Source organism: Sceloporus occidentalis, unplaced genomic scaffold (assembly GCF_023333645.1).
Source record: "Sceloporus occidentalis isolate IW3139 unplaced genomic scaffold, rSceOcc1.0.p SCAF_3, whole genome shotgun sequence".
In the NCBI taxonomy this organism is placed as follows: Eukaryota; Metazoa; Chordata; class Lepidosauria; order Squamata; family Phrynosomatidae; genus Sceloporus; species Sceloporus occidentalis.
This window is the reverse complement of record NW_028316983.1, coordinates 45,784,418-45,811,587: the sequence shown is the minus strand read 5'-3', so window position 1 is coordinate 45,811,587 and position 27,170 is coordinate 45,784,418. Positions and strand designations below refer to the sequence as shown.

Below are 27,170 nucleotides of genomic sequence, written 5' to 3'. Positions count from 1 at the left end.
CAATCTCCAAAGTTTTGCCAGTCCCCATTCAGCATATAATTGTTTGCCTCGGTGTGTATTCTAGATTTTCATCTCTCCACAACTTCAAGGTTTACTATCATACTATTTCTCTGACTATAGAGGAGGGTTGGTTTTTTTGGGGGATGGGGGGGGGGTTCCTCATGGTAATTTCACTCCTGAAATCTTCTTCCCCCACAAGCATGGGCCATCACTTCTTTAACCAGTTTCAGAACTGAGTTGAAGATGATATTGTTCAGTAAAGCGTTCCCAGGCATTGTGTGACTGTTTATCTCATTGTTTTCTGATATTTTATTTTATTTGATCTCTGATGTTCTCAGTCTGTTGCCTCCTTATTTTATCTAATTCTATCTTGTATTACTATCTATTGTTTTATTTTGTAGAACGTTCGCCATTGGCAGGTTTCATTTTTATCAATTTTATTGTCTGTATGTACAGCACTGTGTAAATCTACAGCGCTATATAAATAATAATAATAATAATAATAATAATAATAATAATTTCTATGGAGATGTCCATATATTCTAGATTTTTAAATGGTACACATTGTATTCAGGCTGGAAGCTTAGTTACTTTTAGCCACGACTTACATAGGGTTCTGCAATCTAAATACATGTAGAACTTTCAAGACTGGGATTATATGGCATTTGACCATGAGAGCCTATTCTGGCTGCTGTCATGGCATATGGTTCAAAATATATTGTTTCCATAACTTGCTAGATATAAATAATATTCTCTTGCTAGTTCTTATCATATGTGTGTATATACCCATCTAACCCATCTAACTTACTCCAAAGAGCAGAATACCTTGAAACTGACAAACACTACAAAAGGGTATCCTTCTAAAATAGTAAATCATAAAACGCAAAACAAAATTTTACGAACTAAGGCTGAGATACCTTCAATTCACTTGTCAACTTATTGCCACCCAATGAATTTCATTCTTACTAACCTATTTTTCTTCCCATGCTTGTCTTGTAGTTTATTGGTCGTCGATTGAGGTGTTCAGCACAAGACAAACCCACAACTCCCACCTCTCCTTCATTAGCTCCTTATCTTTATTCAAGCTCTCACCTACCTGGAACAAGTAGATCCTCTGACTTGGTGAATCCAGAAGACTTCCAAAGCACATCTGGTGACGATATGGAGAAAAATGGTATTTACTGTTCTAAATCAACTTTATTGTACTAATCTTTTGAGCCAATATTTGTTTTGAGTTGGTTAACAATCGACTCTCTAGATGCTGTTCAACAGTAGCTCGAAACATCCTCCACCATTGGTTATGCTGGGTAGGGCTGACAGGAGTCCAGTAATTGCGGGGCTGGGGGATAGGTTTCCTATTCCTAGAGTATACTTGAGTAGTAGCTTGAATAATTCACCTGGGGAATACATGCCTTAATGGTTTTGTTGCAATCTTTTGGGGACATTGAACCTTGAATCTCCACAGCATGGATTAGTAAAGAAGTAAAAGAACATCTTTAGGAATCTGAGTAAATTCTGGAAGGCTCATGGCAATCAGATAAATTTTTCTTTCAGTAATAACTCACATCACAGTAAATTAAATCTGCTATTTAAAGGATCCACTGGTTTAATCATTTGAATTTAAAGGATGAAATATATATTTTTATTTATTTATTTAGGTATTTATATCCCGCCCTTCAGCCCTAATGGCTCTCAGGTCGGCTTACATTTATTATTATTTTTTAACCAGACAGTTCCCTGCCTGCAGGCTTACAATCTGAAAGACACGACACAAAAGGAGAAGGGAATGGTGAGGGGGGAGGGGATCAGGTCCAGCATTCTTCTCTCCCTCTGAGGCCTGGACCAAGGCAGATGGACCGGAGGGAGGACTCTGCTTCTTCCAGGCAGGCCTGGTGGAGCTAGCCTGCCTCTCTCCCCTTCAAGATGGTGGCTGAAGGGAGGGCTTGTCTTCTTCCAGGCAAGGCAGTTGGAGCTCGCCTGCCCCTCTCTCTCCCTTCAAGATGGTGGCTGAAGGGAGGGCTTGACTTCTTCCAGGCAAGGCAGTTGGAGCTCGCCTGCCCCTCTCTCTCCCTTCAAGATGGTGGCTGAAGGGAGGGCTTGTCTTCTTCCAGGCAAGGCAGTTAGAGCTTGCCTGCCCCTCTATGTTGTTAGGCATTCAAAGTAAAACAAATATACACATTTTTTGAAAATGATTCAGTGATTTTGATAACCTACTTTGGCTGTTTTTACCTAAAGTTGTGTTTATTTGGGCAGAATATGAAGATTTGGATTTGGACGACAGAACTTCAAACAAACAAACAGTTAGAGAAAGGAGACGACCAAAAGAAAGGCGAAGAGGCACTGGAATATCTTTTCTCACAAAGGATGTAAGTAATGCAATTTTTTGGAGATTCAGGAAGATGTAAAAGATTAAGTCTTTTTCTCTACTAATAGAATAGTGGGAGGTGGTATGTCATCATCCTGAAATAGAGATGCACAATGTGCAGCTTTCCAGGTACTGCACATACCTCTTTGAGGACGTTTGGAAGCTGCACCTTGTACTCATGACACCTCCCTTCCAAATTAAGTCTTTTTAAATTTTTTTAAAAAAATTATCTGTGCAATTTTGGGCAATTTCACCACTGATCTCCCTCATGAGCTATTTTAGGCTGTGGTGTGGTGGGTTTTCTTTTTGTTTTATTTTTTTAATAAACCAGAAGTGACTAAGCCAATTGCAGTTTTTAAAAAAAAGTCCTCCAGACCTACAGTAGTGGTGTGAAAAACTAGAAACCTGGTATCTGAATGCACACTGTGGAATGGGTTTCAGTTATGAATTTTCATCTAAACTAGTTTGCTTGAATGAGGAAAAGAACTGAAGTAGATAAAAGGAGAGTTTTCAAAAAAGCTTTTTATGCTCCTGATCATCCAGATGTTGAACTGGAAGATTAAGAATGTAACATCTAAAGTAACTTTAACAGTAATATTCTTTGGAGATATTACTTTTGTAAAACTATTCTCTTCTTAAGAAACACACCAGTGTTTTATAGTCTACTGATAGTGTTGAAAGTCTCCCCCACCCCCCATTCTGTGTGACTGAATCATATATTTGTATGGCGATGTATAGTCATCCACACAAATAGTTTCAAGGATTAGAGTATTATCAGTGTGCTAAACTATTTTTCATTTTCTGTCTTATGATTTCTATAAAAGTAGTCAATACTGATCTTGATTTATCTCTTTAAGCAATTTCTCCAGTTATCTTAAATTTCCCTACTCAGTATTATGGAAAGTCATTATATTTTAAATATTGATGATATATTTTAATTTCCTAGGATGAGGAAATGGATGGCACTGAAGAAGTAAAAGAGGACAGGGTAAGCACAGCGCCCAAAAGTTATACATTCAGTTATTATTTCACATGAACCTTCTCAACTCACTATGGTGTGAATGTCACTCCAAGTGCTCTTTGGAACATTTCTTTTTCTTGTACATGAATTATATGAACCACATGCACATATTGTTGTGGGCCTCTACTATTTCCATTAAAAATGGCAATATACTTACAATCTGGTAGCTTTCTTTACTGTGTTTCAGACTATAGCAGCCCAGATTTGGTATATAGGGCCCATACAGACAGGCCAAAATAAAGCTGCTTCAGGTCACTTTGGAAGTATGCTGTTTAAATGACACATGCATCTTAAGAAGCCAGATGCTGTGGCAAAGCAGAGCTCCAGTCCTTAGTATACTTGCAAAGTGACCCGAAGCAGCTTTATTTTGGCCTGTCTGTACAGGCCCATAGAGTGTTTTAGCACTATGCTGTGTAAAACAGCAAGAGAAAACGTGTCTTGGTTGCTATACCCACACACTTGGGTCACAGTTATTATTTTCAAGCCATGTGTAAGCTTGTGTTGCTGCCCAAATTACTGGTGGTATGGTGACTCTTGAATGGCAACTTAAGGTTCCAAATTGATTTCTTCATTTCCATTAGCTTGCGTGATTGTTAGGCTTGTGTAGGCATTTGTCTTTCTTGTTAAAAATCTTAAAACTGTGAAAGTTCCTAGCATTTATATATTTGTTTTTTCACCTAATATCAAGTATTTATTCTACCTTTTTTAAGAGCATGAAAATAACAGTAAGTAATTCACACACTAACACACAATACAGGTTGTACTTCAATTTAAACCAGGAATATGTTTTTTTAAATATTTTTCTTTTTTTTAATTTTTACTTGTGATGAAGTCAAATCATCCCTTTTTAAGAGCCCCAAGCCTCACCAAACATTTATGGCTGTATCTGCACTGCAGAAATAATCTGGTTTGACACCACTTTAATGGCCATGACTCAATGCTATGGAATTCTGGGAATGGTAGTTTTGTGAGATATTTAGCTTTCGCTGTCAATTCCAGAATTCTGTCACATTGATCCATGGCAGTAAAAGTGGTGTCAAACCAGATTATTTCTGCAGTGCAGATGCAGCCTGTATCACAGAGTGCTTCTGTCACTCTCTTTGTCTGCTGATGTTTGGCATCATTTTTGTCCTCACTGCCTTTGCCCTCACCTGACTGTGGCCACTAGCCTGATTTTGTTCATGAGCATCCATGATGGCACTGTTTCAAACCTAGCATCATGATGTCATTGACAAAAGTCATACATTCACGACAATCAAGTAGGGTTAACTATTAATTTAATATATATGAAACATATTAGCAAAATGAAATTAAAGACTCTGAAGGCACAGAAGATATTATAGTGAACAATTTCAAAGCAGTACAAGTGTATTCATAGCAAATGTTTAAAAAGGGACAACACTGTTGAACATTCACAAAAAATAAATATGATATTGGGCAGGTAGTTTTTGACTTGCCAAATATGACACATATTTTATTCTTTATTGCTTCTTATGCATATGTTCAAGTGCTAGCGCTTGCCCATAAGCCATCAGCTCCTGGTCGCTGGAGACATTTCTGGAAAAAAAGGGGGAGGAATGTAGCCAATGGGCACAGGTAAAACAATTATCCCAAGAAAATGCCAGTCTCTGACATCAGATAACAAGAAATGCTGCTTTAGGATATGACAGAATGGCAAGGTCATAAAGCAGGATTGTCACTAGGGGGAGCAAGATCTGCATCTGTCAAAGTCTACAGAGGCAGGCAAATGTTTCTATATGAGACCTATCTGTAAAAGAAATGTGTATTCTTAATCAATGGGAGTGGGGGGGGGATGTTTCTTTTGAAACAGATTGAAATAAATTTGCCAATGTCTTCTGATGTTTGTTATTATATCCTTCAGATAAATTTGTCAAAATTACAGGACTAAAGTAAAGAAGCAAAAGTTGGTGATCTTGCTTCGATGAATTTGTTTGGGGTCTTTTTTTAGGTGGAGATGGATAGATAAGTAGACAGACAGACAGACAGACAAGCTATAGTAATAAAGCCTGCTGTTGATCTTTTGTTGACTTTGAAATGGATGTACTGTCAGAAGTATGCTGGCTTCACAGAAAGCTAAGATGATGATGATGATGATGATGATGATGATGATGATGATGATGATGATAATTTTTATTTATAACCCGCTTTTCCAAAAATAGATCAAAATGGGGTACAGCAAATTTTCATCCCGGGGCCGGGGAACCTATCACGAGCACTTCCGTTTTCTCTGGATTCAGACTGAGTCTGTTTTCCCTCATCCAGCCCATTACCGACTCCAGACAGGCATTTAGAGGAGAGATGCCATCTCTGGTCACTGCATCAGTCGGAGACACAGAGAAACATATTTGGGTGTCATCAGCATACTGATAACACCGCGCCCCATGTCTCCGGATGATCTCTCCCAGCAGTTTCATGTAAATGTTAAATAGCATGGGGGACATAATAGCTCTTTGAGGGACACCAGATGCAAACGCCCTCTTGTCGGAGCAAACGTCCCCCAGCTGCACCATCTGGAATCTACCCGAGAGGTAGGAACGGAACCACTGGAGCGCTGTGCCTCCGATACCTAACTCCCTCAGGCGTTCCAGAAGGATACCATGGTCAATGGTATCGAAAGCCGCTGAGATATCCAAAAGCACTAACAGGGACATGCTACCCCTGTCCATGCCCAGACGGAGATCATCGACCAGGGCGACCATGGCAGTCTCCACTCTGCCCGGAAGCCGGTTTGAAATGGGTCTAGAAAATCCGTTTCATCCAAGATCACTTGAAGCTGGAAGGCAACCGCCCTCTCAATCGCCTTCCCCAAAAAAGGCATCAGCGAAACAGGCCGATAATTATTACGAATCAGGGGGTCTAGGGAGGGCTTTTTTAACAGTGGTTTTACAACGGGCAATTTTAAACTGGATGGAAACCGCCCTTCCCCAAAAGATGAATTAACTATGCGAAATAACATAGTAGCATAACTCCTCCTTTCCCCAATTTTGAGGATGCAAAATGAAAGTGCTTCAAGAGGGATAATAAAAAAAATTGCCTTTGCTATGATTTTCACTTCACAAATCATGTAGTCATGGTTGGCTGGAAACATGGGATCCTTTACAAAGACTATTTATAATGTAGGTAGAGCTTCCCGCCCTTATTCTGATTTGACTTCATGGCGTTAACATGTAGACATGTAGTAAGCTGATTGTATGGCATCATACTATCTTTATATGTTGTATCTTGTAGTTGAATTTGCCATTCATTGTATTGTGTGTACTACATTCAGTTCTGAGTTTCCTTTAATCTCTTTTAATATATAAATTGATAACTACATCAATAGTAGTTGTTAAGTATGTTAAAGAAATTCAGCTATGGTTCTAATGGATGGATAAGTAAAATGAAAAAAAATGTAGTATGTCTGACATCTAAAAGAAGAGCTAGAAATCCATATAAACCAAATGCATTTAGAAACCATATAGCTGGAATTAAATTGCACTGTATATATGAAAAAGAATGTTGACCATTCACTTTTCAGCTTGTTTGAAATCATAGCCTTAAAGATCTTAATGTTATTTTAGTTCTTTTTGTGAACCTGGTGAAATGGCAGTGCTAACAGGTCAGCTTTTAAAGATCAGGTGCCAACTTTTGCAATACTGCACTTCCTTTGTGTCAAAAAATACTGTATCTTTTGTTCCCACGGCACATTTAGTACCCTGGTAGAAGCTCTTTTGGTAGCCTGCATCTATCATGATATCTAACTATTGCTCTATTTTAGTATAAGAAACTTGATTGCTGTCCAAGAGTCTTGTTAGGTTTAGGTCTGTCTCTTAAGATTTTTTTTAATTTCTAGAATCTTGGCTACCTAATATGGTGAGGTATGTCCCAGTTAGGCACTCTTGCATTATACTCCAACGCATTGGAGTTTATTCAGTAGTAGCATTTAGGTGAGCTTCTAGCAGGCTATTATTGAATAAAGACTATTTACAATTTAAACAGTAACATGTTATGCTCTTAACTATTTCTACAAATAGCATTGCTTCTGATTCATGTTTCCTTTTTTGGGAATCCAAAGAGCTTTGCCTTGAAGTACATTTTCCATTTTCTGTTTTTGTTTTGTTTCCTAGCACAAATGCAGGGTAACACTGGGAAAGCTTTCATCCTGGCTTATGCCCAAGCAATGTGGGAGGGAAGAGAATTTTCAGATAATCATGATAATATAAGGCCCTTAATGTTGAATAAATGTGAGGATTTGCTTTTTAAATGCTGGCTGTATAATCAGAGAACTCTGCGATAATCAAAGAGTACTAAAAAGTAGATTGCAGATCTGTTTCCCTGTAGTCTACATGGTCAGCAGGAAATCATACTGCTAAGAAGCCAGGGTTTCAATGGCAGAAAAACTGCTGAAGTTCTTAATTTATTTTGGTTCTAAACTGAGAGTTATTTGTGTGCGTAGTGAGTTTTTGTCTCATTATCAGTAGAGATTTAGTACAGATTTTTAAACATATTTTACATATTTCACATCCATATTTTGTCCAAGGTTAAATTCTGTGCATTTAAATCAGTCAGACTCAACTTGCCATGACTAAATTAAGTTTCTCATATTTTACTCTAAGCTGCAAATAAAGAATTACCTAAGGCCCATTCTGCACGGGCAGAAAGTACGTGTGCGGCACGTATTAGGGTTAGAAAGGGCCGTCCTTTCCAGATGCCCCTAACCCTAGTATGCGCCAAGCGCGTACAAAATGGTGGCGCCCGTTCTACATGGGCGCCGCCATTTTGACGTAGCAGACGCTTAGCGTCCACACGTCTCGGCACCATTATGATGCCGCAAGTGCGCCATTGGTGCCTTGCGGCGTCATAAGGGGCGCCGCAAGAAGAAGCTGCATTTTGCAGCTTCTTTTTGTTGCGCGGAGGAGTCGTGCAGTTTGGCTGCTGGGGCTCCTCCGCGCAGCAAATGACAGTGCCAGCACACCACCCTCTTTGGGCGGTCTGTAAAGCACCTAAAGAACTGGTGCAATAGTCAGTTCAGAAACTTCTGAGAAATAAATCACTGGGAATAGATGACATGCCAATAAAGTTGTTGCAAGATATAGAGATTAAATCCATCAAAATTCTAACAAAAATCTGCCAAGAAATGTGGAAAACAAAACAATAGCCCCCCTGCTCTATATACAGTCTCATCCTTAAGAAAGGAGACATCAGAGTAATCATCTGACCATTGAATTAATCTTCCAAAAGACCAAAGTAATGCTGAAGGTTTAACAAGAAAGACTTTTATTGGGTATGGGGAATTTATTCTTAAATTCTTTGGGATTTTTAAGAATAATTTTAGACCATCAGTAAGCATGTGGAGACCCCTTTTTTGTTGTTGCTCTGGCGCTGCTGCTCTTTAAGTAGACCGTGTGGTGTTGCTCTTTAAGGAAAGAAGGACAAGACTTTCAAACCTTGGCGGGTTACAGACCGCCAAAAAGCGGCGGCCTGCACCCGCCCCTTTCCCAGCCAGATCGGGGCTTCAGTGGCCAGAGCAGCAGCCGCTGTGGCCCCAATCCGCCACTTTCCAGGCTGCGGGGAAGCGGCAAAAGGCCCCTTCCCTGCAGCCTGGAAAGGGGTGTCCTTGGGGCTTCAAGCCCCAAGGACACCCCGCGGTGGCGGGGAGGAGGAGAAAGGGGCCGCTTGGCCCCTTTCTCCTCTGTGTCGCTGGGCGCAGCCGTCTGAAGGCTGCGCCCAGCGACGCGAACGGCAAAAGGAGCTCCGTTTCAGGGCTCCTTTTGCGGCTGGGGAAGGGGCGCACTATTCACCCTGGCGCGGTGTGACGACGTCACGTCCGCGCCGCCCCGTATAGAGGCGGCGTGGTCGTGACGTCGTAATGGCGGCGGCTGTGTGGAACAGCTGCCGCCATTTTGTGCGCGCTCCGCGCATGCTAGGCTTGGGGACGTCCGGAAAGGACACCCCTTTGTAACCCTAGCATGCACGGAGCACACACTTTTAGGCCCGTTTGTAATGGGCCTTAGGACCTTTCAATTCCACCTAAAAGAAGCTGCTCTGTTTCACCACCTGTGGAGGGAAAGCAAGTAAGAAAAGAGTTGATCAAACTATAAGGAAAAGGTATTTGTTTTAAAATGTCAGAAATTGAGAGGACAAGCAAGGGAAGGAAGTACTATGTTTGGTTTTTTTTAAATTGTTAAAGTAGGTGTTTGGGCATTTGTGTTATGTTTTGTCTATTTAGTTTATGTTTCTGTAATGTTTTGTTTTGTTTTGTTCTGTGATTTTTTGTGGGTTTTTTTTTGTCTAAAAGTGATAAAAACTAAATTAAAACAAAATAAGCATGTGGAGACCAGTCTCCTTTTTCTGCTGATCCATAATATGTGTTTTTCAGTATCCATTCTTGCTTCATGGAATCAAATACCAACTCTTCATGTTAGGTTCAGAAAAGGGAAGGAGACTAGAAACCACATTGCAAACATATATTGACATGGAGCACACCAAAGAATTTCAGAAGGAAAACAGTCTGTCCTTTATAGATTTTAGCAAAACTTTGGATTGTATAGATAGCAAAAAAAATTTCCTCTAAAAGAAATAGTTGTGTCACTCTTGATTGTGCTTAGCCTATCCTCTGGCCATTGTCAGAACAGAATTGTTTACTTTTGGGAATGGGGTCAGGCTAGACTGCATTTTATCATCCTTTCTGTTTAATTTATATGCACAGTGTATCATATGATAAAAGAGAATAGGTTTGGAGGAAGAAGGTGGGAAAATTGGGGAAAGGCAACAATTTAAGATATGCAGATGACATCATTTTACTAGCAGAAAATAGAAATGACTTGGAATGACTCCTTATCAAAATTAAGAAAAAGCAGGGTTATACTTAAATATTAAGAAAGAAAAATGACTATCGTTTAATTATATAATTTAAAAGTAGATGGTGAAGAAATAGTTAAAGATTGCTATGGCTGTGTCATAAACCAAAACTGAAACTATAGTCAAGAAATCAGAAGGATTTCGAAGGGCAGGTATGAAGGAGGTATGTAAAATCTTCAAGTTTAAAGATACATAATTAAATACCAAAGTAATGTTTTGATTAAATATCACAGTAAATACCAAATAGCAAAATAGCATGCTATGGTATTTCTGATTTCAGTGTGCATTTGTAAAAGCTGGACAGTGAAGAAAGCTGAGAGGAATAAAACCAACTCATTTGAAATCTGATGCTAGAAGAGAGTACTCCACATACCATGCACTACCAAAAAGACAAATAAATGGATTTGAGAGCAGATCAAGCTTAAACTTTTGTTAGAAGCCAAAATGACTGTTGTATTTAGACAGATAATGAGACAGGATAACTGATTTTAAAAAGATGGATTGGTTTAATAAAGGAAGCCACAACCCTGAGTTTGCAAGACCTGAGCAAACTGGGGCTGAGGATGATTGAAGTTCTTGCAGGTTTCCCAGGTCTTCATTAGTTGAAGTGATTCTACAGCAAATAACCACAAAAAGTGTGTGTGGGGGGGGGGGGGGGAGGGATTAGGAGAGAGAGGAAAAGAGTAAGACCAAATAGTTCAAGGGAATATAATGGAGTGGAAATTAGAATCACTTAATTACAGAACAAAAGGCTAAAAGAGAGGTCAGCATACCAGGTGGCATAGATAGACAAAGGAAATGAGTAAGAAGACTGGGAACAGAGCAAAAGCGAAGTAATAAAGAGAGTTTGGATTATAATGCGGAAATGAGAGTTGTGTATTCATTCAGTGCAAGAGAGTGGATAGAAGAAGAGAATGCTGGTGGGACAGATGGGAAGCAAAGAGAAATGTAGCCATTGGTTTTATTCCATACAGTCAGCTGTTGTGAATTAATCTCTTCTGATCAGTGATAGCCAAGCACTATACCATGAACTGAACTTAAATCTTCTTATTGTATAGATATAAAGCCAACTTGTCAAACTGTTTTACTGTTTCAACAACAAATAAGTAGTTTCCTATTTGCCATGAACCTTCCGTTGTTATGTAGAAGAGGGGACTTCAGCACTTGTAACTTGCATGACAAGCTGCACCCACTGAAATGCAAGAGTTCTATTCTCTTTTGCCTAACAGTACTCTTGAAAAATATTTTAAAATGAGTTGTTCCAAGTATGACTTGAGGCTGCCAGAAGGAAATATGTTATTGTGACAGCACCAAGAAGTGAAAAGAGGTGAGATCTGAACCCAGAAATAGCAGTAGGAGCTTATTAAAGTCCATGGCAAAAGAGGCTAGAAAGGGGTTAACTAGGATAGAGATCAAGGGTGGAGTGGGCAGCTGCTGACTGTAAAGAGGCAATTACTGGCTCCAAGGATGGAGGAGAAAGATGTATGAAGAATTTGGAGGAAAAAGGGGAGAAAAAGAATATGTCTAAGAGCTTCAGATTAGGTAGATTGGAGAAGGCATCCATGGGTCGATTGGAGAAGGTACCAATTCTGCTTTGTAGCCAAGAGTAAAAGATGGAAACATGGGGAAAGGACTCTGGGACTGTCAAAAAGCTAAGGAAATCATGCTGCGGTAACTTACATTGTATAATTAACCTTGACCTACTAACAGTGTTCCTTTTTGTTTAGCCAAAGTACAGAGTCTGATGCCAAGAAGTCCCTGGTTGAAATCTTAGCTATGAACTAGTTCACTTTAGACAAACTAACCACGACCACCCCACAAAAAACCTGTAGTAGGCCAGTATTATTACTGCTATATCTTGTAGATTTATGGTAAGTTTTAGAAAGACAGTCTGTGCAGAGAATGTAACAGAACTGCTGTGTTGTTGGAATAGAATGCCCTGAATTTTTTCTGTTCCAGTAGAACTGAATAGATGAGTTCCATATGGGGAGATGTGCTACTGAGATGGTCTGATTTGAGCTAAAAACTATGGGTCTATCATGTCTATACTTTAGGACTTCTGTGATATTATAAGGTTACATACTCCTTTATAGACCCAATGATTTGCCATAGCTGTACAAGTATACCTTAGTTAACAAAGTAGATGTGTTCCTAGGAATTACTTCTTTAACAGAAACTTCGGTGCCACAGTCAGAAAAAACATGAAAAAATAGGGATAGGTTCCTATACAACAACAGCAACAACAAAAGAGCAGTTCAATATGTTTCAACAAACATTTTATCCAAATCTAATAATATGCACATGTGAAATGAAACAAACATGTCAATGTGAACAAAAACTTTATCAGTCTTGTAGTGATCATTTGAAAGCTTCTTCCAAAATACATCTAGGGACATTTCCCCCCCACCAGCCTCTACCTTTCTTATGATTTAAGTGGGCCAACCTATAAATATTCTCTGTTTTTTTAACATACTGGGGGAGATGGTAAGATACGTTTATCTGTTCTTCCTCTTTTGCTAATTCCATACATGCTCAATAAGGAATTCTGGAGTGAGCTATTGTTCACTTTCCTTTTTCTAGGCAGGCACACCCAGGTACAGTAGAACTGACTAGAGTAAAATCCCATTTTAAACTTTATTGCATTTTTACTACAGCCCTGCTACTGCAAAGCTGTATTTTTCTAACCCTCTTTCACCATGTTCCCAATGATGCTGCTGCTAAAAACCTTCCAGAAAATGAGGGGGAAAGGGTGTTAGGCAGGCATAAAAAGACTTTGAAAAAGAAGCTTCTTTGTCAGAGGCTTTGTTAACTGAGGTATGATTGTGTTTTTCTAGAGAGTAATACAGCCAAACCCGTATGAAATTTAAATGTTTATTTGCTTACTACCACAAAAACAAGTTTATTTAAGCTCTAAATCAGCATCCCCCTTACAGTAAATATTTTTCTGCTCTCTCAATGACTTCAGATATGTTTATCACAGATGCTCATTATGAGAGAAAGAGTTAGACAGTCTGTTCATGTTGAAAACTATTTTTAATAAATCCATACTAATTGGACATTCATACTAATAGCTGCCTTGAATCCCAGCTTTGGGAACAGGGCAGGATATAGATAAAGGAATGGAATGGACAAAGTTATTTGTAAATATGTACTCTAATTGCACAAAGTTATTAGTATCTCAGTATTAGGTTAGTTCTGCATTAAGCCTTCCCTTTTACGTTACACAATTATAGGATGATGATTCCACTTTAACAGACATTGTTCCATCCTATGAAACTCTGGAATCTGAAGTTTACAGAGTGGTGTTTAGAATTCTCTGCCAGAGAGCTCTAGGACCTAAACAAACTACAAACCTAGATATTGGATTCATACTACCCTGCAACCAGTTCTACCCAGCTCTTTGGGAGGGGTTGTGGAAATAATAATAATAATAATAATACATTTTATTTATAGACCGCTGTTCCGCAATGATCATAGTGGTGTACAGTACAAAAATGCAATACAGTACAATCTCTCTCCCTCAAGAAGGTGGCTGAAGGGAGGTCTTTTTTTCTTCCAGGCAGGCCTGGTGGAGCTAGCCTGCCTCTCTCTCCCTGAAGATGGAGGATGAAGGGAGGGCTTGTCTTCTTCCAGGCAGGCCTGGTGGAGCTAGCCTGCCTCTCTCTCCCTCAAGATGGAGGCTGAAGGGAGGGCTTGTCTTCTTCCAGGCAGGCCTGGTGGAGCTAGCCTGCCTCTCTCTCCCTCAAGATGGAGGCTGAAGAGAGGGCTTGTCTTCTTCCAGGCAGGCCTGGTGGAGCTAGCCTGCCTCTCTCTCCCTCAAGGTGGAGGCTGAAGAGAGGGCTTGTCTTCTTCCAGGCAGGCCTGGTGGAGCTAGCCTGCCTCTCTCTCCCTCAAGATGGAGGCTGAAGGGAGGGCTTGTCTTCTTCCAGGCAGGCCTGGTGGAGCTAGCCTGCCTTTCTCTCCCTCAAGATGGAGGCTGAAGGGAGGGCTTGTCTTCTTCCAGGCAGGCCTGGTGGAGCTAGCCTGCCTTTCTCTCCCTCAAGATGGAGGATGAAGGGAGGGCTTGTCTTCTTCCAGGCAGGCCTGGTGGAGCTAGCCTGCCTTTCTCTCCCTCAAGATGGAGGCTGAAGGGAGGGCTTGTCTTCTTCCAGGCAGGCCTGGTGGAGCTAGCCTGCCTTTCTCTCCCTCAAGATGGAGGCTGAAGGGAGGGCTTGTCTTCTTCCAGGCAGGCCTGGTGGAGCTAGCCTGCCTTTCTCTCCCTCAAGATGGAGGATGAAGGGAGGGCTTGTCTTCTTCCAGGCAGGCCTGGTGGAGCTAGCCTGCCTTTCTCTCCCTCAAGATGGAGGATGAAGGGAGGGCTTGTCTTCTTCCAGGCAGGCCTGGTGGAGCTAGCCTGCCTCTCTCTCCCTCAAGATGGAGGCTGAAGGGAGGTCTTTTTTTCTTCCAGGCAGGCCTGGTGGAGCTAGCCTGCCTCTCTCTCCCTCAAGATGGAGGCTGAAGGGAGGGCTTGTCTTCTTCCAGGCAGGCCTGGTGGAGCTAGCCTGCCTCTCTCTCCCTCAAGATGGAGGCTGAAGGGAGGGCTTGTCTTCTTCCAGGCAGGCCTGGTGGAGCTAGCCTGCTTTTCTCTCCCTCAAGATGGAGGCTGAAGTGGTGATTAGGTCATAGGGCTGTACTATCACATATATATTGAACGGGTCTGAGCACAGTTAGCTTAAATATCTCGAGACACATTACTTAGTCCAAACAATGATTTGCAGGAGAAAGTCACTCCAAATTGCTGGGTGTTGTAGCTGGCTTCCATGGGTATACCAAAGGCGGAATTAATGTGCTTAGCTTGATCGACCTTGGTTACAATAATGAAATGTGGATTTGTTCTTATTTCTCCCTTTTAGAGTCCTCTCCTTTAGATCAGTAAATTGCAGCACAATCTTGTTCATATTTACTCAGAAGTGAGAGCCAGCATGGCGTAGTGGTTTGAGTCTTGGACTATGACTCTGGAGACCAGGGTTCGATTCCCAGCTCGGCCATGAAACCTACTGGGTGACTTTGGGCAAGTCATGCACTCACAGCCTCAAGAGAAGGCAATGGCAAACCTCCTCTGAATAGATCTCTTCAAGAAAACCCCATGATAGGTACACTTCAGGGGCGCCAAAAGTCGGAAATGACTTGAAGGCACACAACAACAAAAGTCCAACTGCATTTAATCTGTAGTAAAGACCGCATAGCATAATAACCTTAGTGATTTAAATAATTTATGTGATTTTAAATTAGGTTTGTTTTCTGCCTTGATAACATGTGTTGTGGATAAGTGTTTTTTTCTCTCAGAAAGCAGAAAGTGTATATGTTACTTACTAGGTGACTGTCCCAGCTTCATGTGTGCCAAGAAATTACAGTGTAGGAAAGTATTTTATAGGTGTATTCCAGTTCTTGTTTAGTTTGAAGTAATAGTTATTGAAAAATTTAATCTCAGTTGTTTCACTTGATATTCACTTGAGGTCTTTTGCGGCTATTTTTATTGTTGTTGTCGTTGTTAGAATCATAGAATCGGAAGAGACCACAAGGGCCATCCACTGCAATGCCCTGCCATGCAGGAAATCACATCAAAGTATCCCCGACAGGTGGCCAGCCAGTCTCTGTTTAAAGACTTCCATGGAAGGAGACTTCACCACTCTCAGAGGGAGTATGTTCTACTGTCAAACAGCCCTTACTGTCAGGAAGTTCCTCCTAATGTTTAGGTGTGTGCCTTCAGATTGTTTCTGATTTATGGCGACCCAAAGTCAACCCTATCACAGAGTTTTCTTGGCAAGATTTGTTCAGAGGAGGTGTGCCATTCCCTCCCCCTGAGGCTGAGAGAGTATGACTTTCAGATTTCCCCAATTTTTTGTATATAGCAGAGTTTGGGTAATGTGAATAACCTCTAGAGCAGTGCTACTCCAAGTAGTGATTTCTGGACTGGTGTCAGTCCCTGGAGAGTTTCCAGAAAAGAAAGAAGCATTGCAACCAATGGCACAAATATAGTGTCTCTCTGGCACAGTAGGGGGGAAATTGCCAGTCCCCCATATCAGATAGTCTGAGAAAGCACTGCTCTAGAGTACATTCTTGGCTTTAAGCCTAGGAATTTGGGGATTGTATCCACTTTTCTAGTTTAAAAAAAAAGCAAAAAAAGTGGTCACTGTTTTTAGTGCATGTACATTCTGTTCCTCTTCAGTTCATATTTAAATTAATTTGGCTGTTTCTAAAAGTTGCTGTCTTTTTAGTGTGATTAAACTCCTGCAAAAGCCAAGTTCATGACTTGTGGGGGAATGACTGAAAGTATGTTGTTTTTTGGATTACCATCCCCCCCCCCCCTTTTCCCCTGCCACCTTCATGCGAGTGTTGTGGATACACTGAGTGAGAGGTATGGTATGAAAATGTATATTAAATTAGTTTGCTTTATAGTAACACCATATAATCTATTTTATGCAACAAGGGCAACATATATTTCCTTTAATTTAATGATGCACTGTATGGCAATGAGGCAAGATCTCTGAACTGACAGTTGAATTCCTATGTTCTACGTTTCTGCAAAGGATCTGTTCTCCCCGACCCTTTTTGCAAATAGCTGAGAATCTCCTACTTGGTCATGGATTAGCACTGGGTACATTGCAGGCAAAAGGCTTTGCTTGTCTTCCTTTTATGGGAAATTACTGCAGTGTTTTCACATCATGTTTATCACAGCTTAGTGCCAACCCCCTCCCAAGCTTTTTAACAGTGCTTACTGCTCATTTAAAGTCTTTCCATTGTACCTACACATTATTTTCAAGGGCTTTATTCCTGTAATCATCCAGAATTCTACTTCTGATGCTTAACACCAAGCAATAGATTATTTAGGGTGGCCTCAAACAAAAGGTTGCATGTGGGATGTTCAGAATGCTGCCCATACTTCATTCCCAAAGGTCAGCATTTCATGGCCACACAACCATACCCTTTTCTCTTTAGACTTGTTTTTGCAGGCAAAGGGAGTTCTACCTTTTTACCTAAAGAGTTTTCCAATCCTCCAGTTACTTTGAGGTTTCCCCTGCCTGATGAGTCAGACATGTGTGTATGGCTGGTGAATCTTTCTCTCTCTCACCCCTCTCCCCCCCTTTTTTGACTCCTTTAAGAATTCATATTTGCCCTTGAGTTTTAGAAACAGAGGAAGCTATTTCTCCAAGTGAAAACCCAAATAAGTTTCCTTTCTTTCGCGTGGACTAACAGAAGAGGGGGAAACCAGTCTTCTGTAATTCTACTTGGGTTCTGTCCTGGCCGCAGAGGAAGAAGCTTTTGTTTTTGTGCAGGTAACAGAAAAAAGAAATTGTCCAACAAGATAAGACAGTGAGATCTTCCTCCTTTCAACCAATTGCCTAATCTAGTGGTTCTCAAACTATGGGGTGGGACCATTGGGGGGGGGGGGGAGAAGCGCCAGACTTGGAGGCCCTGATCCACCCCAGTCCACTTCCCAAATTTTTTTCTGTTCTGGAGGGGAAGAAAAAGGTACAAGGAGTGTATGTGTGAGTGAAAGAAAAAATAAAAGTGCACGACTGAATATGTACATATCTGTAAGCATTGGTGTGAGTGTGTGATACAATAGGTGTAAAATTGACACATGTGCAAAGTATTGAATTTATTTAAATAAAACTCTTCTATTTTGAACAATGTTATTTCCTTATAAAATGTTAAAACATGAACATATATGACTGTGCTAATGAAAATATGCACATTAAACAAACAAAATATTTTTATTCATATACTGTGTTGAATGGGGGAGAGGGGTGATTCACAGTTCAAAGGTCATTGTGTCCTAAGAGAAAGGTAACCCAAGGAGATAGATAAGGCGGGGGGAGCCTCTGAAGCAGCATGTAAAATATAACCCAAAGTATAGCATAATGAAGACAGAACTTGGATATAGTTTTGAAAAAGGTTCTGCCTTGTAAATTATAGGTGCAGAACACACTGCCTGCAAAAGGCGTGCTGGAGCCGCCACTCATTGCTGCACAGCATTACCGCAGCAACCAAATGTTGCGCTGTTGCTATGCAGCAAAAAAGGAGCACGCGGAAGCAGCTCCAGTTTGCTGTGATGTAACTGACGTGTGGGCGGCCCCCCACACACATACTAGGCTTAGGGACCGTGCGGTTGCCACGTGGTCTCTAACCCTAAAATCAGCACCAGCACGGCGCAAATGGCCGTTCTGTACCACACCATAGAAGAGTTAAAAGAATCACTGGACATTGAAAGAGGTATTGTAGACTTCATGCAGTAGACAGAAGATGATATGTGGGAAACTTCTTTTTTATTTTTAGAATAACAATTTTTAAAAAGAAGAATGGGAAGAAAGTAGTGGTCAAGAGTGAGCTACCCCTTCTACCAGAAATAGTTAAAATGACTTCTTATATGAGAAAACTATCAAGATAGGTGGAATAACTGCAAGACTTAAAGATACACTGTGGCATATAATGGAGAGCTGGCATGGTGTATGGTCTGAGCATTAGACATTGTCTTTGGAGACTAGCATTGGGATCCCTGCTCAGCTATGGAGACCCACTAGGGGACCTTGGGCAAGACACATTCTCTCAGCTTCAGAAGAATGCAAAAACACCCCCCATCTGAAGAAATCTTGCAAAAAAAAAAAAAACTGATAGATTGCCTTAGGGTCACCATAAGTCAGAAACAATGTGAAGGCATGCAATAACAGCAACACAGTTGAATACATTATAATGCAGACTTGTTAAATGCAGACCTGTAAATACAGCTACCTTCACCTTCCCCAACTTGCACCACTCAAATATGTTTTTCCTACCACTTGGTCTCCACCCAATGTGGCCATTGACTGTCACAACCATAATGTGAAGTCCATTCCAAGCAAGACTGAGTTGTTGGTAGATGGTTCTTCTTAACATATGTATTGTGTTCAGCCTCTTGTAGATGGATTTGACTTCTGAATATGGTTCAGTGGTTCAAAAGATAGAAGATCAATTGAATTTGCTTCTTTCACTTGAGTCTCAGCTGACTTTAGTAACTTCATCAGCTACCTTCTGCCATTTTTTGCTGGTGTCCCAGCTTCCCCCTGTATGGACAGGGATAACCTACTTTTAGTGGTCTGTGGTCTGTTAACACAGAGGTGGTATGACTGCAGTGCACTACGCACATGTCTGCCTTTGGAAACAATTCAGAAAATTCATCTGTATTAGGATAGAGCAGCCAGATTTACCATTAACACTAGAAGGTCTGATTCACATTTGTGAGGGAATGCTGAAAAGTTCTCAAGAATGGACTGACCTAGAATCATGAAACCTACAGGCTGTTCCACATATTCACCCCAAAGTTCGATATACTTGACACATTGTTTCCCAAGTTTCTTCCCCATAACATTTCTCATGTCTGATCACTGAAATACTGCTATGCTGCTGTTATTACCTCTGAATCATTCAAAAATTTCTTCCCTTTCAAATCCCTTTTAAGGTTTGGAAATAGGAAGTAGTCAGATAGAGCAATATTTGATGAGTAGAGTGGATAGTCTGTATGCTCACAAACCCCAGGTTCTTCAAAACATCCATCACCATCTTTGTGAGCAGATGTGTTGACCAGCAAAAGAGAATACAATTCTTCAGTATCCAACACTGTTTTTCCTTCAGTGTCTCCTTTAATCAGCACAGCATGTTAGAGTAGTATTCTGCATTAACGGCTTGGCCTTTCTGAAGATAGTTATTAATATACCTTTGTTATTAAAAAGAAAATGTGCCTATGACCTTTCTTGCTGACATTTGAGTCTTGAATTTCTTCAGCCATGGAGAATCCACTGCAAGGACTGTTGTCTGGTCTCCAGATCATAATTATGTAACCATGTTTCATCACCAGTGATGAGTTGTTCAAAAAATTATCATTGGATTGCTCAAAATGCTGCAAAAGCAATTTGGAGGTGTCCACTTGATTTCATTTCTGGTCAGCATTCAAACATTTCAGCACCTACTTGGCTGAAAGCTTCAATATAGCGAACAGCTCATAAATTATAAAACCAATGCATCCCCAGGATATTTGCAGTGTCTCAGCAGTTGTTTTGACTGAGATTCACTGATCTCCCAAAATCAGGTCATGAACATGCTCAACAATTTCAGGGGTTGACATTTTTGAAGGCCTTCCAGACCTTGCTGCATCTCCAGTCTCAAAATCTCCACACTGAAAGTTGGTACACCACTTCTTCATAGTTGAGAATAATGGGCACTTGTCACTCAATGTTTTCATCATACACATGTGAATTTCCTTTGGAGTTTTCTTCTGCAGGAACAGGAACTCCATGATGGCCTAGAGTTTAGCATTAGAAAATTCCTCACTTGATGTGAATGATTTGGGGGGGGGGGGGGAATCAGAAATTAGAGCTATCATTCTGCAGATTGGCATTTTACAATGCAAAAGGACACTCTTTTAATCTCCATTTACAAAATTATGCTTAGATTTTAAGAAGTGGGTCAGACCAAGAACTTTACAGAACTCACTCTGGCTCAACTGAACTGACTTGCAGATATGTCTCCAGGTTCAGTTCAAAATGCTGATTTTAACCAGAAAGCCTTATACTGGAATCATGTGAATCTCAGTACTTGATAGAAAGACAATAATCTGACATTAATCTGCCTGTATGCTATCGTCTGAGCTCTATTTTAGGCTACCTTATCTGAGAAACTCAGAATAGTGGCAAGGAAGAGGGGCTTTTCACCTGACCCCTATATTATGATCTTTGTGGTACAATGTTAAAAAAAAATCTCTGCTTCTAAGAATGTCATGGAATATGATTGGCCAAGTCCTATATATCAGCCTATGGGCAACTGATTATCATTGCAATATGTTTTGCAGCAAAATAGTGTTTTATGTTGTTTATAGTGTTCTCTGTTTTTTAACAGAGAAGCAGGATATAAATAAAATTTTATTATATTATTAATTTTTATATATTTTAACTGTGAGATACCTAGCATCTTTTTTAGAAAACTGAAGGGGCAAAGTTTAGGATTATAGTAGCTGAATTGATATATAGCCAGTGAAATTTCAGTTTAAAAAAAGGTTCTAGTAATTTTTACAGTGGTGGGATGGTTTACCAAAGATTGAAAAATTTTGGATTGATGGACAACTGTATTACTCACTTTTGCCTCTAAAATATTAACTGTTAGTCTTGGTCTTGGTCTTCAGTTAACAAGTGCAGTAGCCTAAAATTGAACACTGAATTCAGGGAAGACTCTGACCTAAACTGTATCACCCATTAATATACTTGTTTTAAAATACAAAGCTCTTTTCGCCTACCCCACCCCAGCTCCTTCTAGCAGAGGCAAGCCATTACTGATTATGAATCACTTCATTGTTCTTCATATATTGACATAATGTTGGGAGAAAGAAGTTTGTGTGTGTATGTGTGTGTGGGAGGGAGGGAAGGAGGGAAGGAGGGCAGGCGAGCAGGAAAGATATTTAGAGATCATTAACTCCACCTTGATGTTAAACAAGACTACCTTCAAGTTCTTTGCTGTTCCAATACCACTTTTGTTAACACAGTATAAAGTAGACTACTTTATCGCTTAGGAACAAGCCCATCATCTAGGAAGAAAGCAGAAATACTAGAGATTTGTTCACATTATTTTGTTCAGAAATATGGAACAACTGTGCGAATTGGTCCTCTGAAGTGAGCCACTAAACAGTAAAAGCTTAGCAGATATGCACAAGTTGGTTAAAGTGTATCCACATAGATTTCATTTCAGAGCTAAAATCGCTTCTAAAGAAAGTAGAATTTAACAAACCTAATTTTCCTTCTTGTATTTTTAGCTGACTTGCTATTCGGCAGAAATTATGAGTATATATAATAGTAGTTGCTCTTCTAGTCAGTTTCATTAAACTATGTCTTATCCACTATTCACTTTATTCAAACCTCTTTTGACTTTAGCTTAATAAAATGTTTTTGCTTAAAAAAAAATCACACAACCTAATTGTGTGATTTGAAACTTATTGGGTTGGATCCAGATTTAGTCAAAGTTAAACTCATTGAAATCAATAAGATTGCAATGAATTTGGACCCATGTTCTAATTGTTGGCCAACATCCCTCTTGTATATTTTTCCAGAAAACACCTGTATGAATATAATGCACAGTAATTGCAATGTCAACTTCCTGAGGTTTAGTCTTTCTCACATGTGTTTGACCTGGAGATACTTCTGCAGTTATGAGAACTAAATCTATTGTCTGCTGTAATTTTGTTTTAACTTGTAAAGACTTACTTTATTTTTATTTATTTATCTTTTTGCACGTCATTTCAATCCTGTTAGATGTACAAAGTAGGGTACTTCAAAGTGCTTTCATTTGAAATAGGTATACTGCATATAACTGATAGAAAGATTTGACACCAAAAACTAATTGAGCAGATTATACAAAAGTGAATTAGTACAACTTGTACTATTAAAGCTTTGAAGATGTTTGATTCCAAATGGTACTTCAGGTTTACATTGGCGTTCAGCATGTGAGCCAATGGTGAAAGAATTAAAAAACATTTAGCCTTTACTCCAGGCCATATGTACTTGTTTAACAATGTGTTTCATTTTAATAAGCTTTAGTTACATCTAGTTCTAATTTTAAGGGACTTTTAACTTTCCATTCCATCAGTTTGAATTCTGTTAATGTTGATCTAAAATGTGAAAAAGCATTTTAAAAGGAGCAGCAGTTTTACAACCACATAAAAATGCTAGAAAAATGAGTGGTTGGATCTTAGACCTTGCAAGAGTACTGAATTCTGCTCTGTCCTCCACCTTGAAACCTTCTGGGCTTTTGAATTGTCAGCTTGCTCTCTCCTACAAGTAGCAGTCCAAATCCCAAGTTGAAAGTGAATCTATGCTTTTGGCCTCCTTCCAGCATTCCTCACTGAGCAAGTAAGGATTTGGAATGTCAGAAAATAGCAAGAGGGGAGGGAAGATAGAAGTGTGTGAAGGCGTTCCTAACTTGGAGGACGAAACAAAACACAGCTTCATCTGGACTTCCCCTTTCTCAAGCAGCATTTGTTCCTTATTTGTACTGTCTCACTAAGGATGCAGCTCTGCTCCAGCAATGAAGATCAGTCTCAGCAAGGTTGTGGATTAAAAATGCTTTTTGTTACAAACTTTCCAACTTGGACAAACTAGTAAACTTTAGTAGGCTTTGTCATCTTTGTCAATGGATCTCTTGTCTTCTTCGATTTTGTGGAAATACCGTGTTTGCTTTATGAATATACTGAATAACAGAAAACCTTCTGGAAGATTTTGAGAGTAGTTTCAGTTTTGAAGGTGGGACATGCTAGCATTCTGTCCTGCAACAGCAGCTCCTAAATCTGTTTTGTTCTGGTTAAAGTATTTTGAAGTAGAATCCACTGTGACCTTTGTTTTTTCAGTCATCATCCAGGTGCCTAGAATCGTATAACTTTGAACAGCAGTTAAAGTACTGTAAATTGTCAAACTAGTTTCTTCTTACTTTAGAAGGCACGACCCAGCTGCACATAGTGAGACAGAAGTGAAGAGCTGGATCTGTTCTTACCAAGAGGTGACCTGTTGTCTTGCACTATCCTGAATGGACCATGTCGTCCTTGTATACCAGGAGTAAGGAGTTTACTCGAAACAGAAAGTCTCAGTCTGATTCTCCCCCATCATCTCCTTCCCCGATTGCAAAGACACTCAGAGTAAGCAGCCTTTTAATTTCTGTGTTATATTGCAACTTACATAGGGCTGATTATTGTTGCAGATTACATGTGCCTTTTCCCACTTTAGTTGTAGTGTACAGCTCATTTCTCATCTGAATGCGTCTGCATAAAATAAAGTCCTGTTTTGTAGAAGGAAATATCAGCAGTATGGAAATGCAAAATCTTCAAATCTTGGCTGTAGTTACTGTTTGATGGCTTATAGGCAAAATCACTTGAATGTGTTTTCCTATTCCTTCATAATGATCAGGAACACATTTGCGGGATACTTTTACTACAGAATAGGTTTGAAATGGAAATAAAGCAAAATCTGAACAGCTTGTTAAGCTGCTCTGTATGTTTCATATGCTGTGTACTTAAATATTAAGTGTTTGGAAATTTGACATGTGTCTTGGCTGTGAAGCACCAATAGAATGTTAGGACTTTTTGTGCTCTAAAGATCTAAAAAATAGCTACTTTGTGAAAGATACTGATGATGTTGATTTGTCCATTGTTGTATCTCATATTATTTCTCCAAATGTCAAAAGAGTTCCAGTTTGTAAGTATGTGTTACAAAGCACCTTAGAATGCAGAGTCTTCAGGCATTTCCTGAAGTACTCCTATTTATGCTCCCAGTTCTCCAAAAGGAGCTATGAGTTGATGTAAACATTTTTTTTCTTCAGTTGTAGATTACTTAAAGCAGTGTTCTCAGAATGTGTAATATGGGGGACTGGCAATTACTATTTTTTCAATGTGACAGGGACTGGCACTAAATTTGTTCCCATTAGGTACAATTGTTTCTTTCTTTCCTGGAAATTTGCCAGGTACCAGCAGCCAATGGCTCAAGTACCAGTACTGGTCCAGGAACCACTACTTTGAGTAGCACTGACTTAAGAGAATCTATGAGAGAAGCTATAGGACACAGGTATAGCAGACTGAAGCAGCCATGATGAATGCATTCTGATCCCTTTGTTAAAGATTTCACCCATATTTGGCAGATATGCACTCAGCAAAGACAGAACTAATTTAAGTTACCACTTTTCACCAATTAATGATGAACACTAGTGAATTTCCCCAGCACATATATTTCTCACTTAAATTTGTTTAAAGCAAAATAGTTCTAGTTCAGCTGCAGTATTGTCTTCTGAAAAATAATTTTGATCTGCTGTCCAGAAAATCAAACAGTGCCTGTGGTCCCTGAAGCAGTCTTTTTTTTTTTTTTTTGGGGGGGGGGGGTAGGTTTTAGAATATTGTGAATCTTCCTCTCCACCCACAGAGATCTGCTGCTAGAGCTCTCCTTGTGGCAGTGGAAAGAAACATTTTTGGGCAGTATTGCATGATGGAGAGGGCACAGATATTGGGGGTAGAGCCAAGCCTCCTTAGTTGTACCAGGATATCCCCTTGAAGGGAGAAAAACAGTCCAGTTTTGGAGCCAGTTGGAAGGAAATTCTTTACAAAAAATGGTTAAAAGTAAAAAGTGGAAAGAGGAGAAAGCTGCTCCTGCCCGCTTCTTTTTATAAGGCTGCACTGTGCAGGACATGGTAGCTTTCTCTCTTCTGGAATCTTCTTCCCGTCTTCCACATGTTAGGATTGGTCTACCTGCATAAAATTACATAACAAAAACCTGTTAGCAGTTATCTTAATGATCATAAGTTAATAAACAATTGTACTACTTTCAGATCAATGAAACTAGTGTGGCCATGTATGGAAATTTAGTAACAGTTGTGCAATGCATTACAGAGTAACTAATGTAGCACACATTTTCTTGTCTTACTGTTTGGTGTATAGTTAAATCATTTTGAAGAAAAGCACAGTTTATTATAAAACATTTTCTTTTATCAGGAGTTGTGAATGTTGTTTTACACAAATCTTAGTTAAGAATTTAGCTCTTGAAAAAATGTTGGATTCAGTAGCAGATAACTTTAAAAGAGACTTCAGTTCTCCCATTCAGCAATCCCAGAGATATTGAGAAAGTTCTTACTTTATGAAACACTAAATTACACCCAATCAGCTGCACTTTCAGTGCAGTTGATTGCTAAATAAAGCAATTATCTTCATCTGTCAATTAGGTTCCATTGTTAAGCAATTAACTCAGTCCCTGACACTCTGGAGTGCTCTTGTTATTGAAGTGGTAAACAAGTTACTCATGCTCCCTTCAGTTCTACATATTTTACCCTACTTAGTTCTGTTGCTTTCTGTTTCTACCCTATGGCAACACAAATATAAGACAATACAAATTTTCATGTGTGTTCTTTTCCCATGCATACAAGACCATTGTAGATAAGAGGTATGCTTGGCTAAATAAGTAAACCAATTTCATAACCACAAAATAAGCCTGTGATTAAAAAAAATGAGTTACATCTATTCTAAAGTTGGTTCAGCTTTAGTACATTTCCCAGTTTTCAGTATAGTTTTCCACACAACAAACCATCTCCCTGACAAGTCAGCTTTAGTATAACTTGTGCCTCAGGGTTAAAAGAAACCTGAGATTGTGGATAGCTTTTTCTTATGCTTTGACTGCCATATTTGGAGTTGAGTAGGAAATTTCTTCCAGATCAGATTGGCTAATCACTTTAATTTGGAGTTTTTTTCCTCTAAAGCCTGTGATTGGTATGAGTGTTCTTTAACTGATTATTCTGGTAGCATTTCTTAGTTGTGCTCCTAATCATTGTGATTTTATAGAGTTGGATGGATAGGTTTTTCTTCTTCTTTGTAGCAGCACACCAGGCTAGGATCCATTCAGTTCTTCATACCCCTGACTCCATGAATAAAAGAATAGATAAATATTAAGTGATGATTCTTGAAGTTCTGAGGTGGAAAGAAATAATCAAGTGTTAGAAAATAATAGGGAAAAAAAAGTGTGTGTGGGCACCCATAAGACAGTATACAGGTTATAGGGATTGGGTTAGAGGAAAAAGCCAGATTCTGTAGCTACAAGAAATACAGTTTTCTGAACCTTTGTTGCATCTTAATACATCAGTTGAATGTCACTAAGAGTATCATCAGGTTTATGAACTCTCTAATACAAAGTGAGATATGACCTTTTACAGGCCAAGGCTAATGGCCTTTACTCTGTTCTCATCCTTCTTGATTTGTCTGCAGCCTTTGACACCGTTGATCACTGTCTCCTAATTGACATACTCTCTGACCTTGGGTTCTCAGACTCTGTTCTTGACTGGTTTAGATCTTATTTGTCTGGCAGATTTTCTGCAGTAGTTGCAGGTGGTCAGACGTCT

At 39.7% G+C, this 27,170-nt stretch overlaps 1 protein-coding gene across 17 annotated transcripts in view; it reads left to right on the top strand.

Moving 5' to 3' along the window:
• The window catches only part of PPP1R12B (protein phosphatase 1 regulatory subunit 12B), a 183,312-nt gene that overhangs the window by 112,459 nt on the left and 43,683 nt on the right, over positions 1 to 27,170 (top strand). For 15 of the 17 annotated variants that reach the window (XR_016280405.1, XR_016280404.1, XM_089514315.1 and 12 more), the window contains 3 exons: positions 1,000 to 1,174; positions 2,254 to 2,366; positions 3,312 to 3,353. Coding sequence is in view for 15 of the 17 variants with exons in the window: in XM_089514315.1 (XP_089370441.1) it covers positions 1,000 to 1,174; positions 2,254 to 2,366; positions 3,312 to 3,353 (330 nt within the window). In the remaining 2 variants the exon portion in view is untranslated. Of the gene's footprint in view, positions 1 to 999; positions 1,175 to 2,253; positions 2,367 to 3,311; positions 3,354 to 23,286; positions 23,938 to 27,170 lie in introns of those variants that run through there. The other 2 variants (XM_089514317.1, XM_089514321.1) reach the window with 2 other exon arrangements.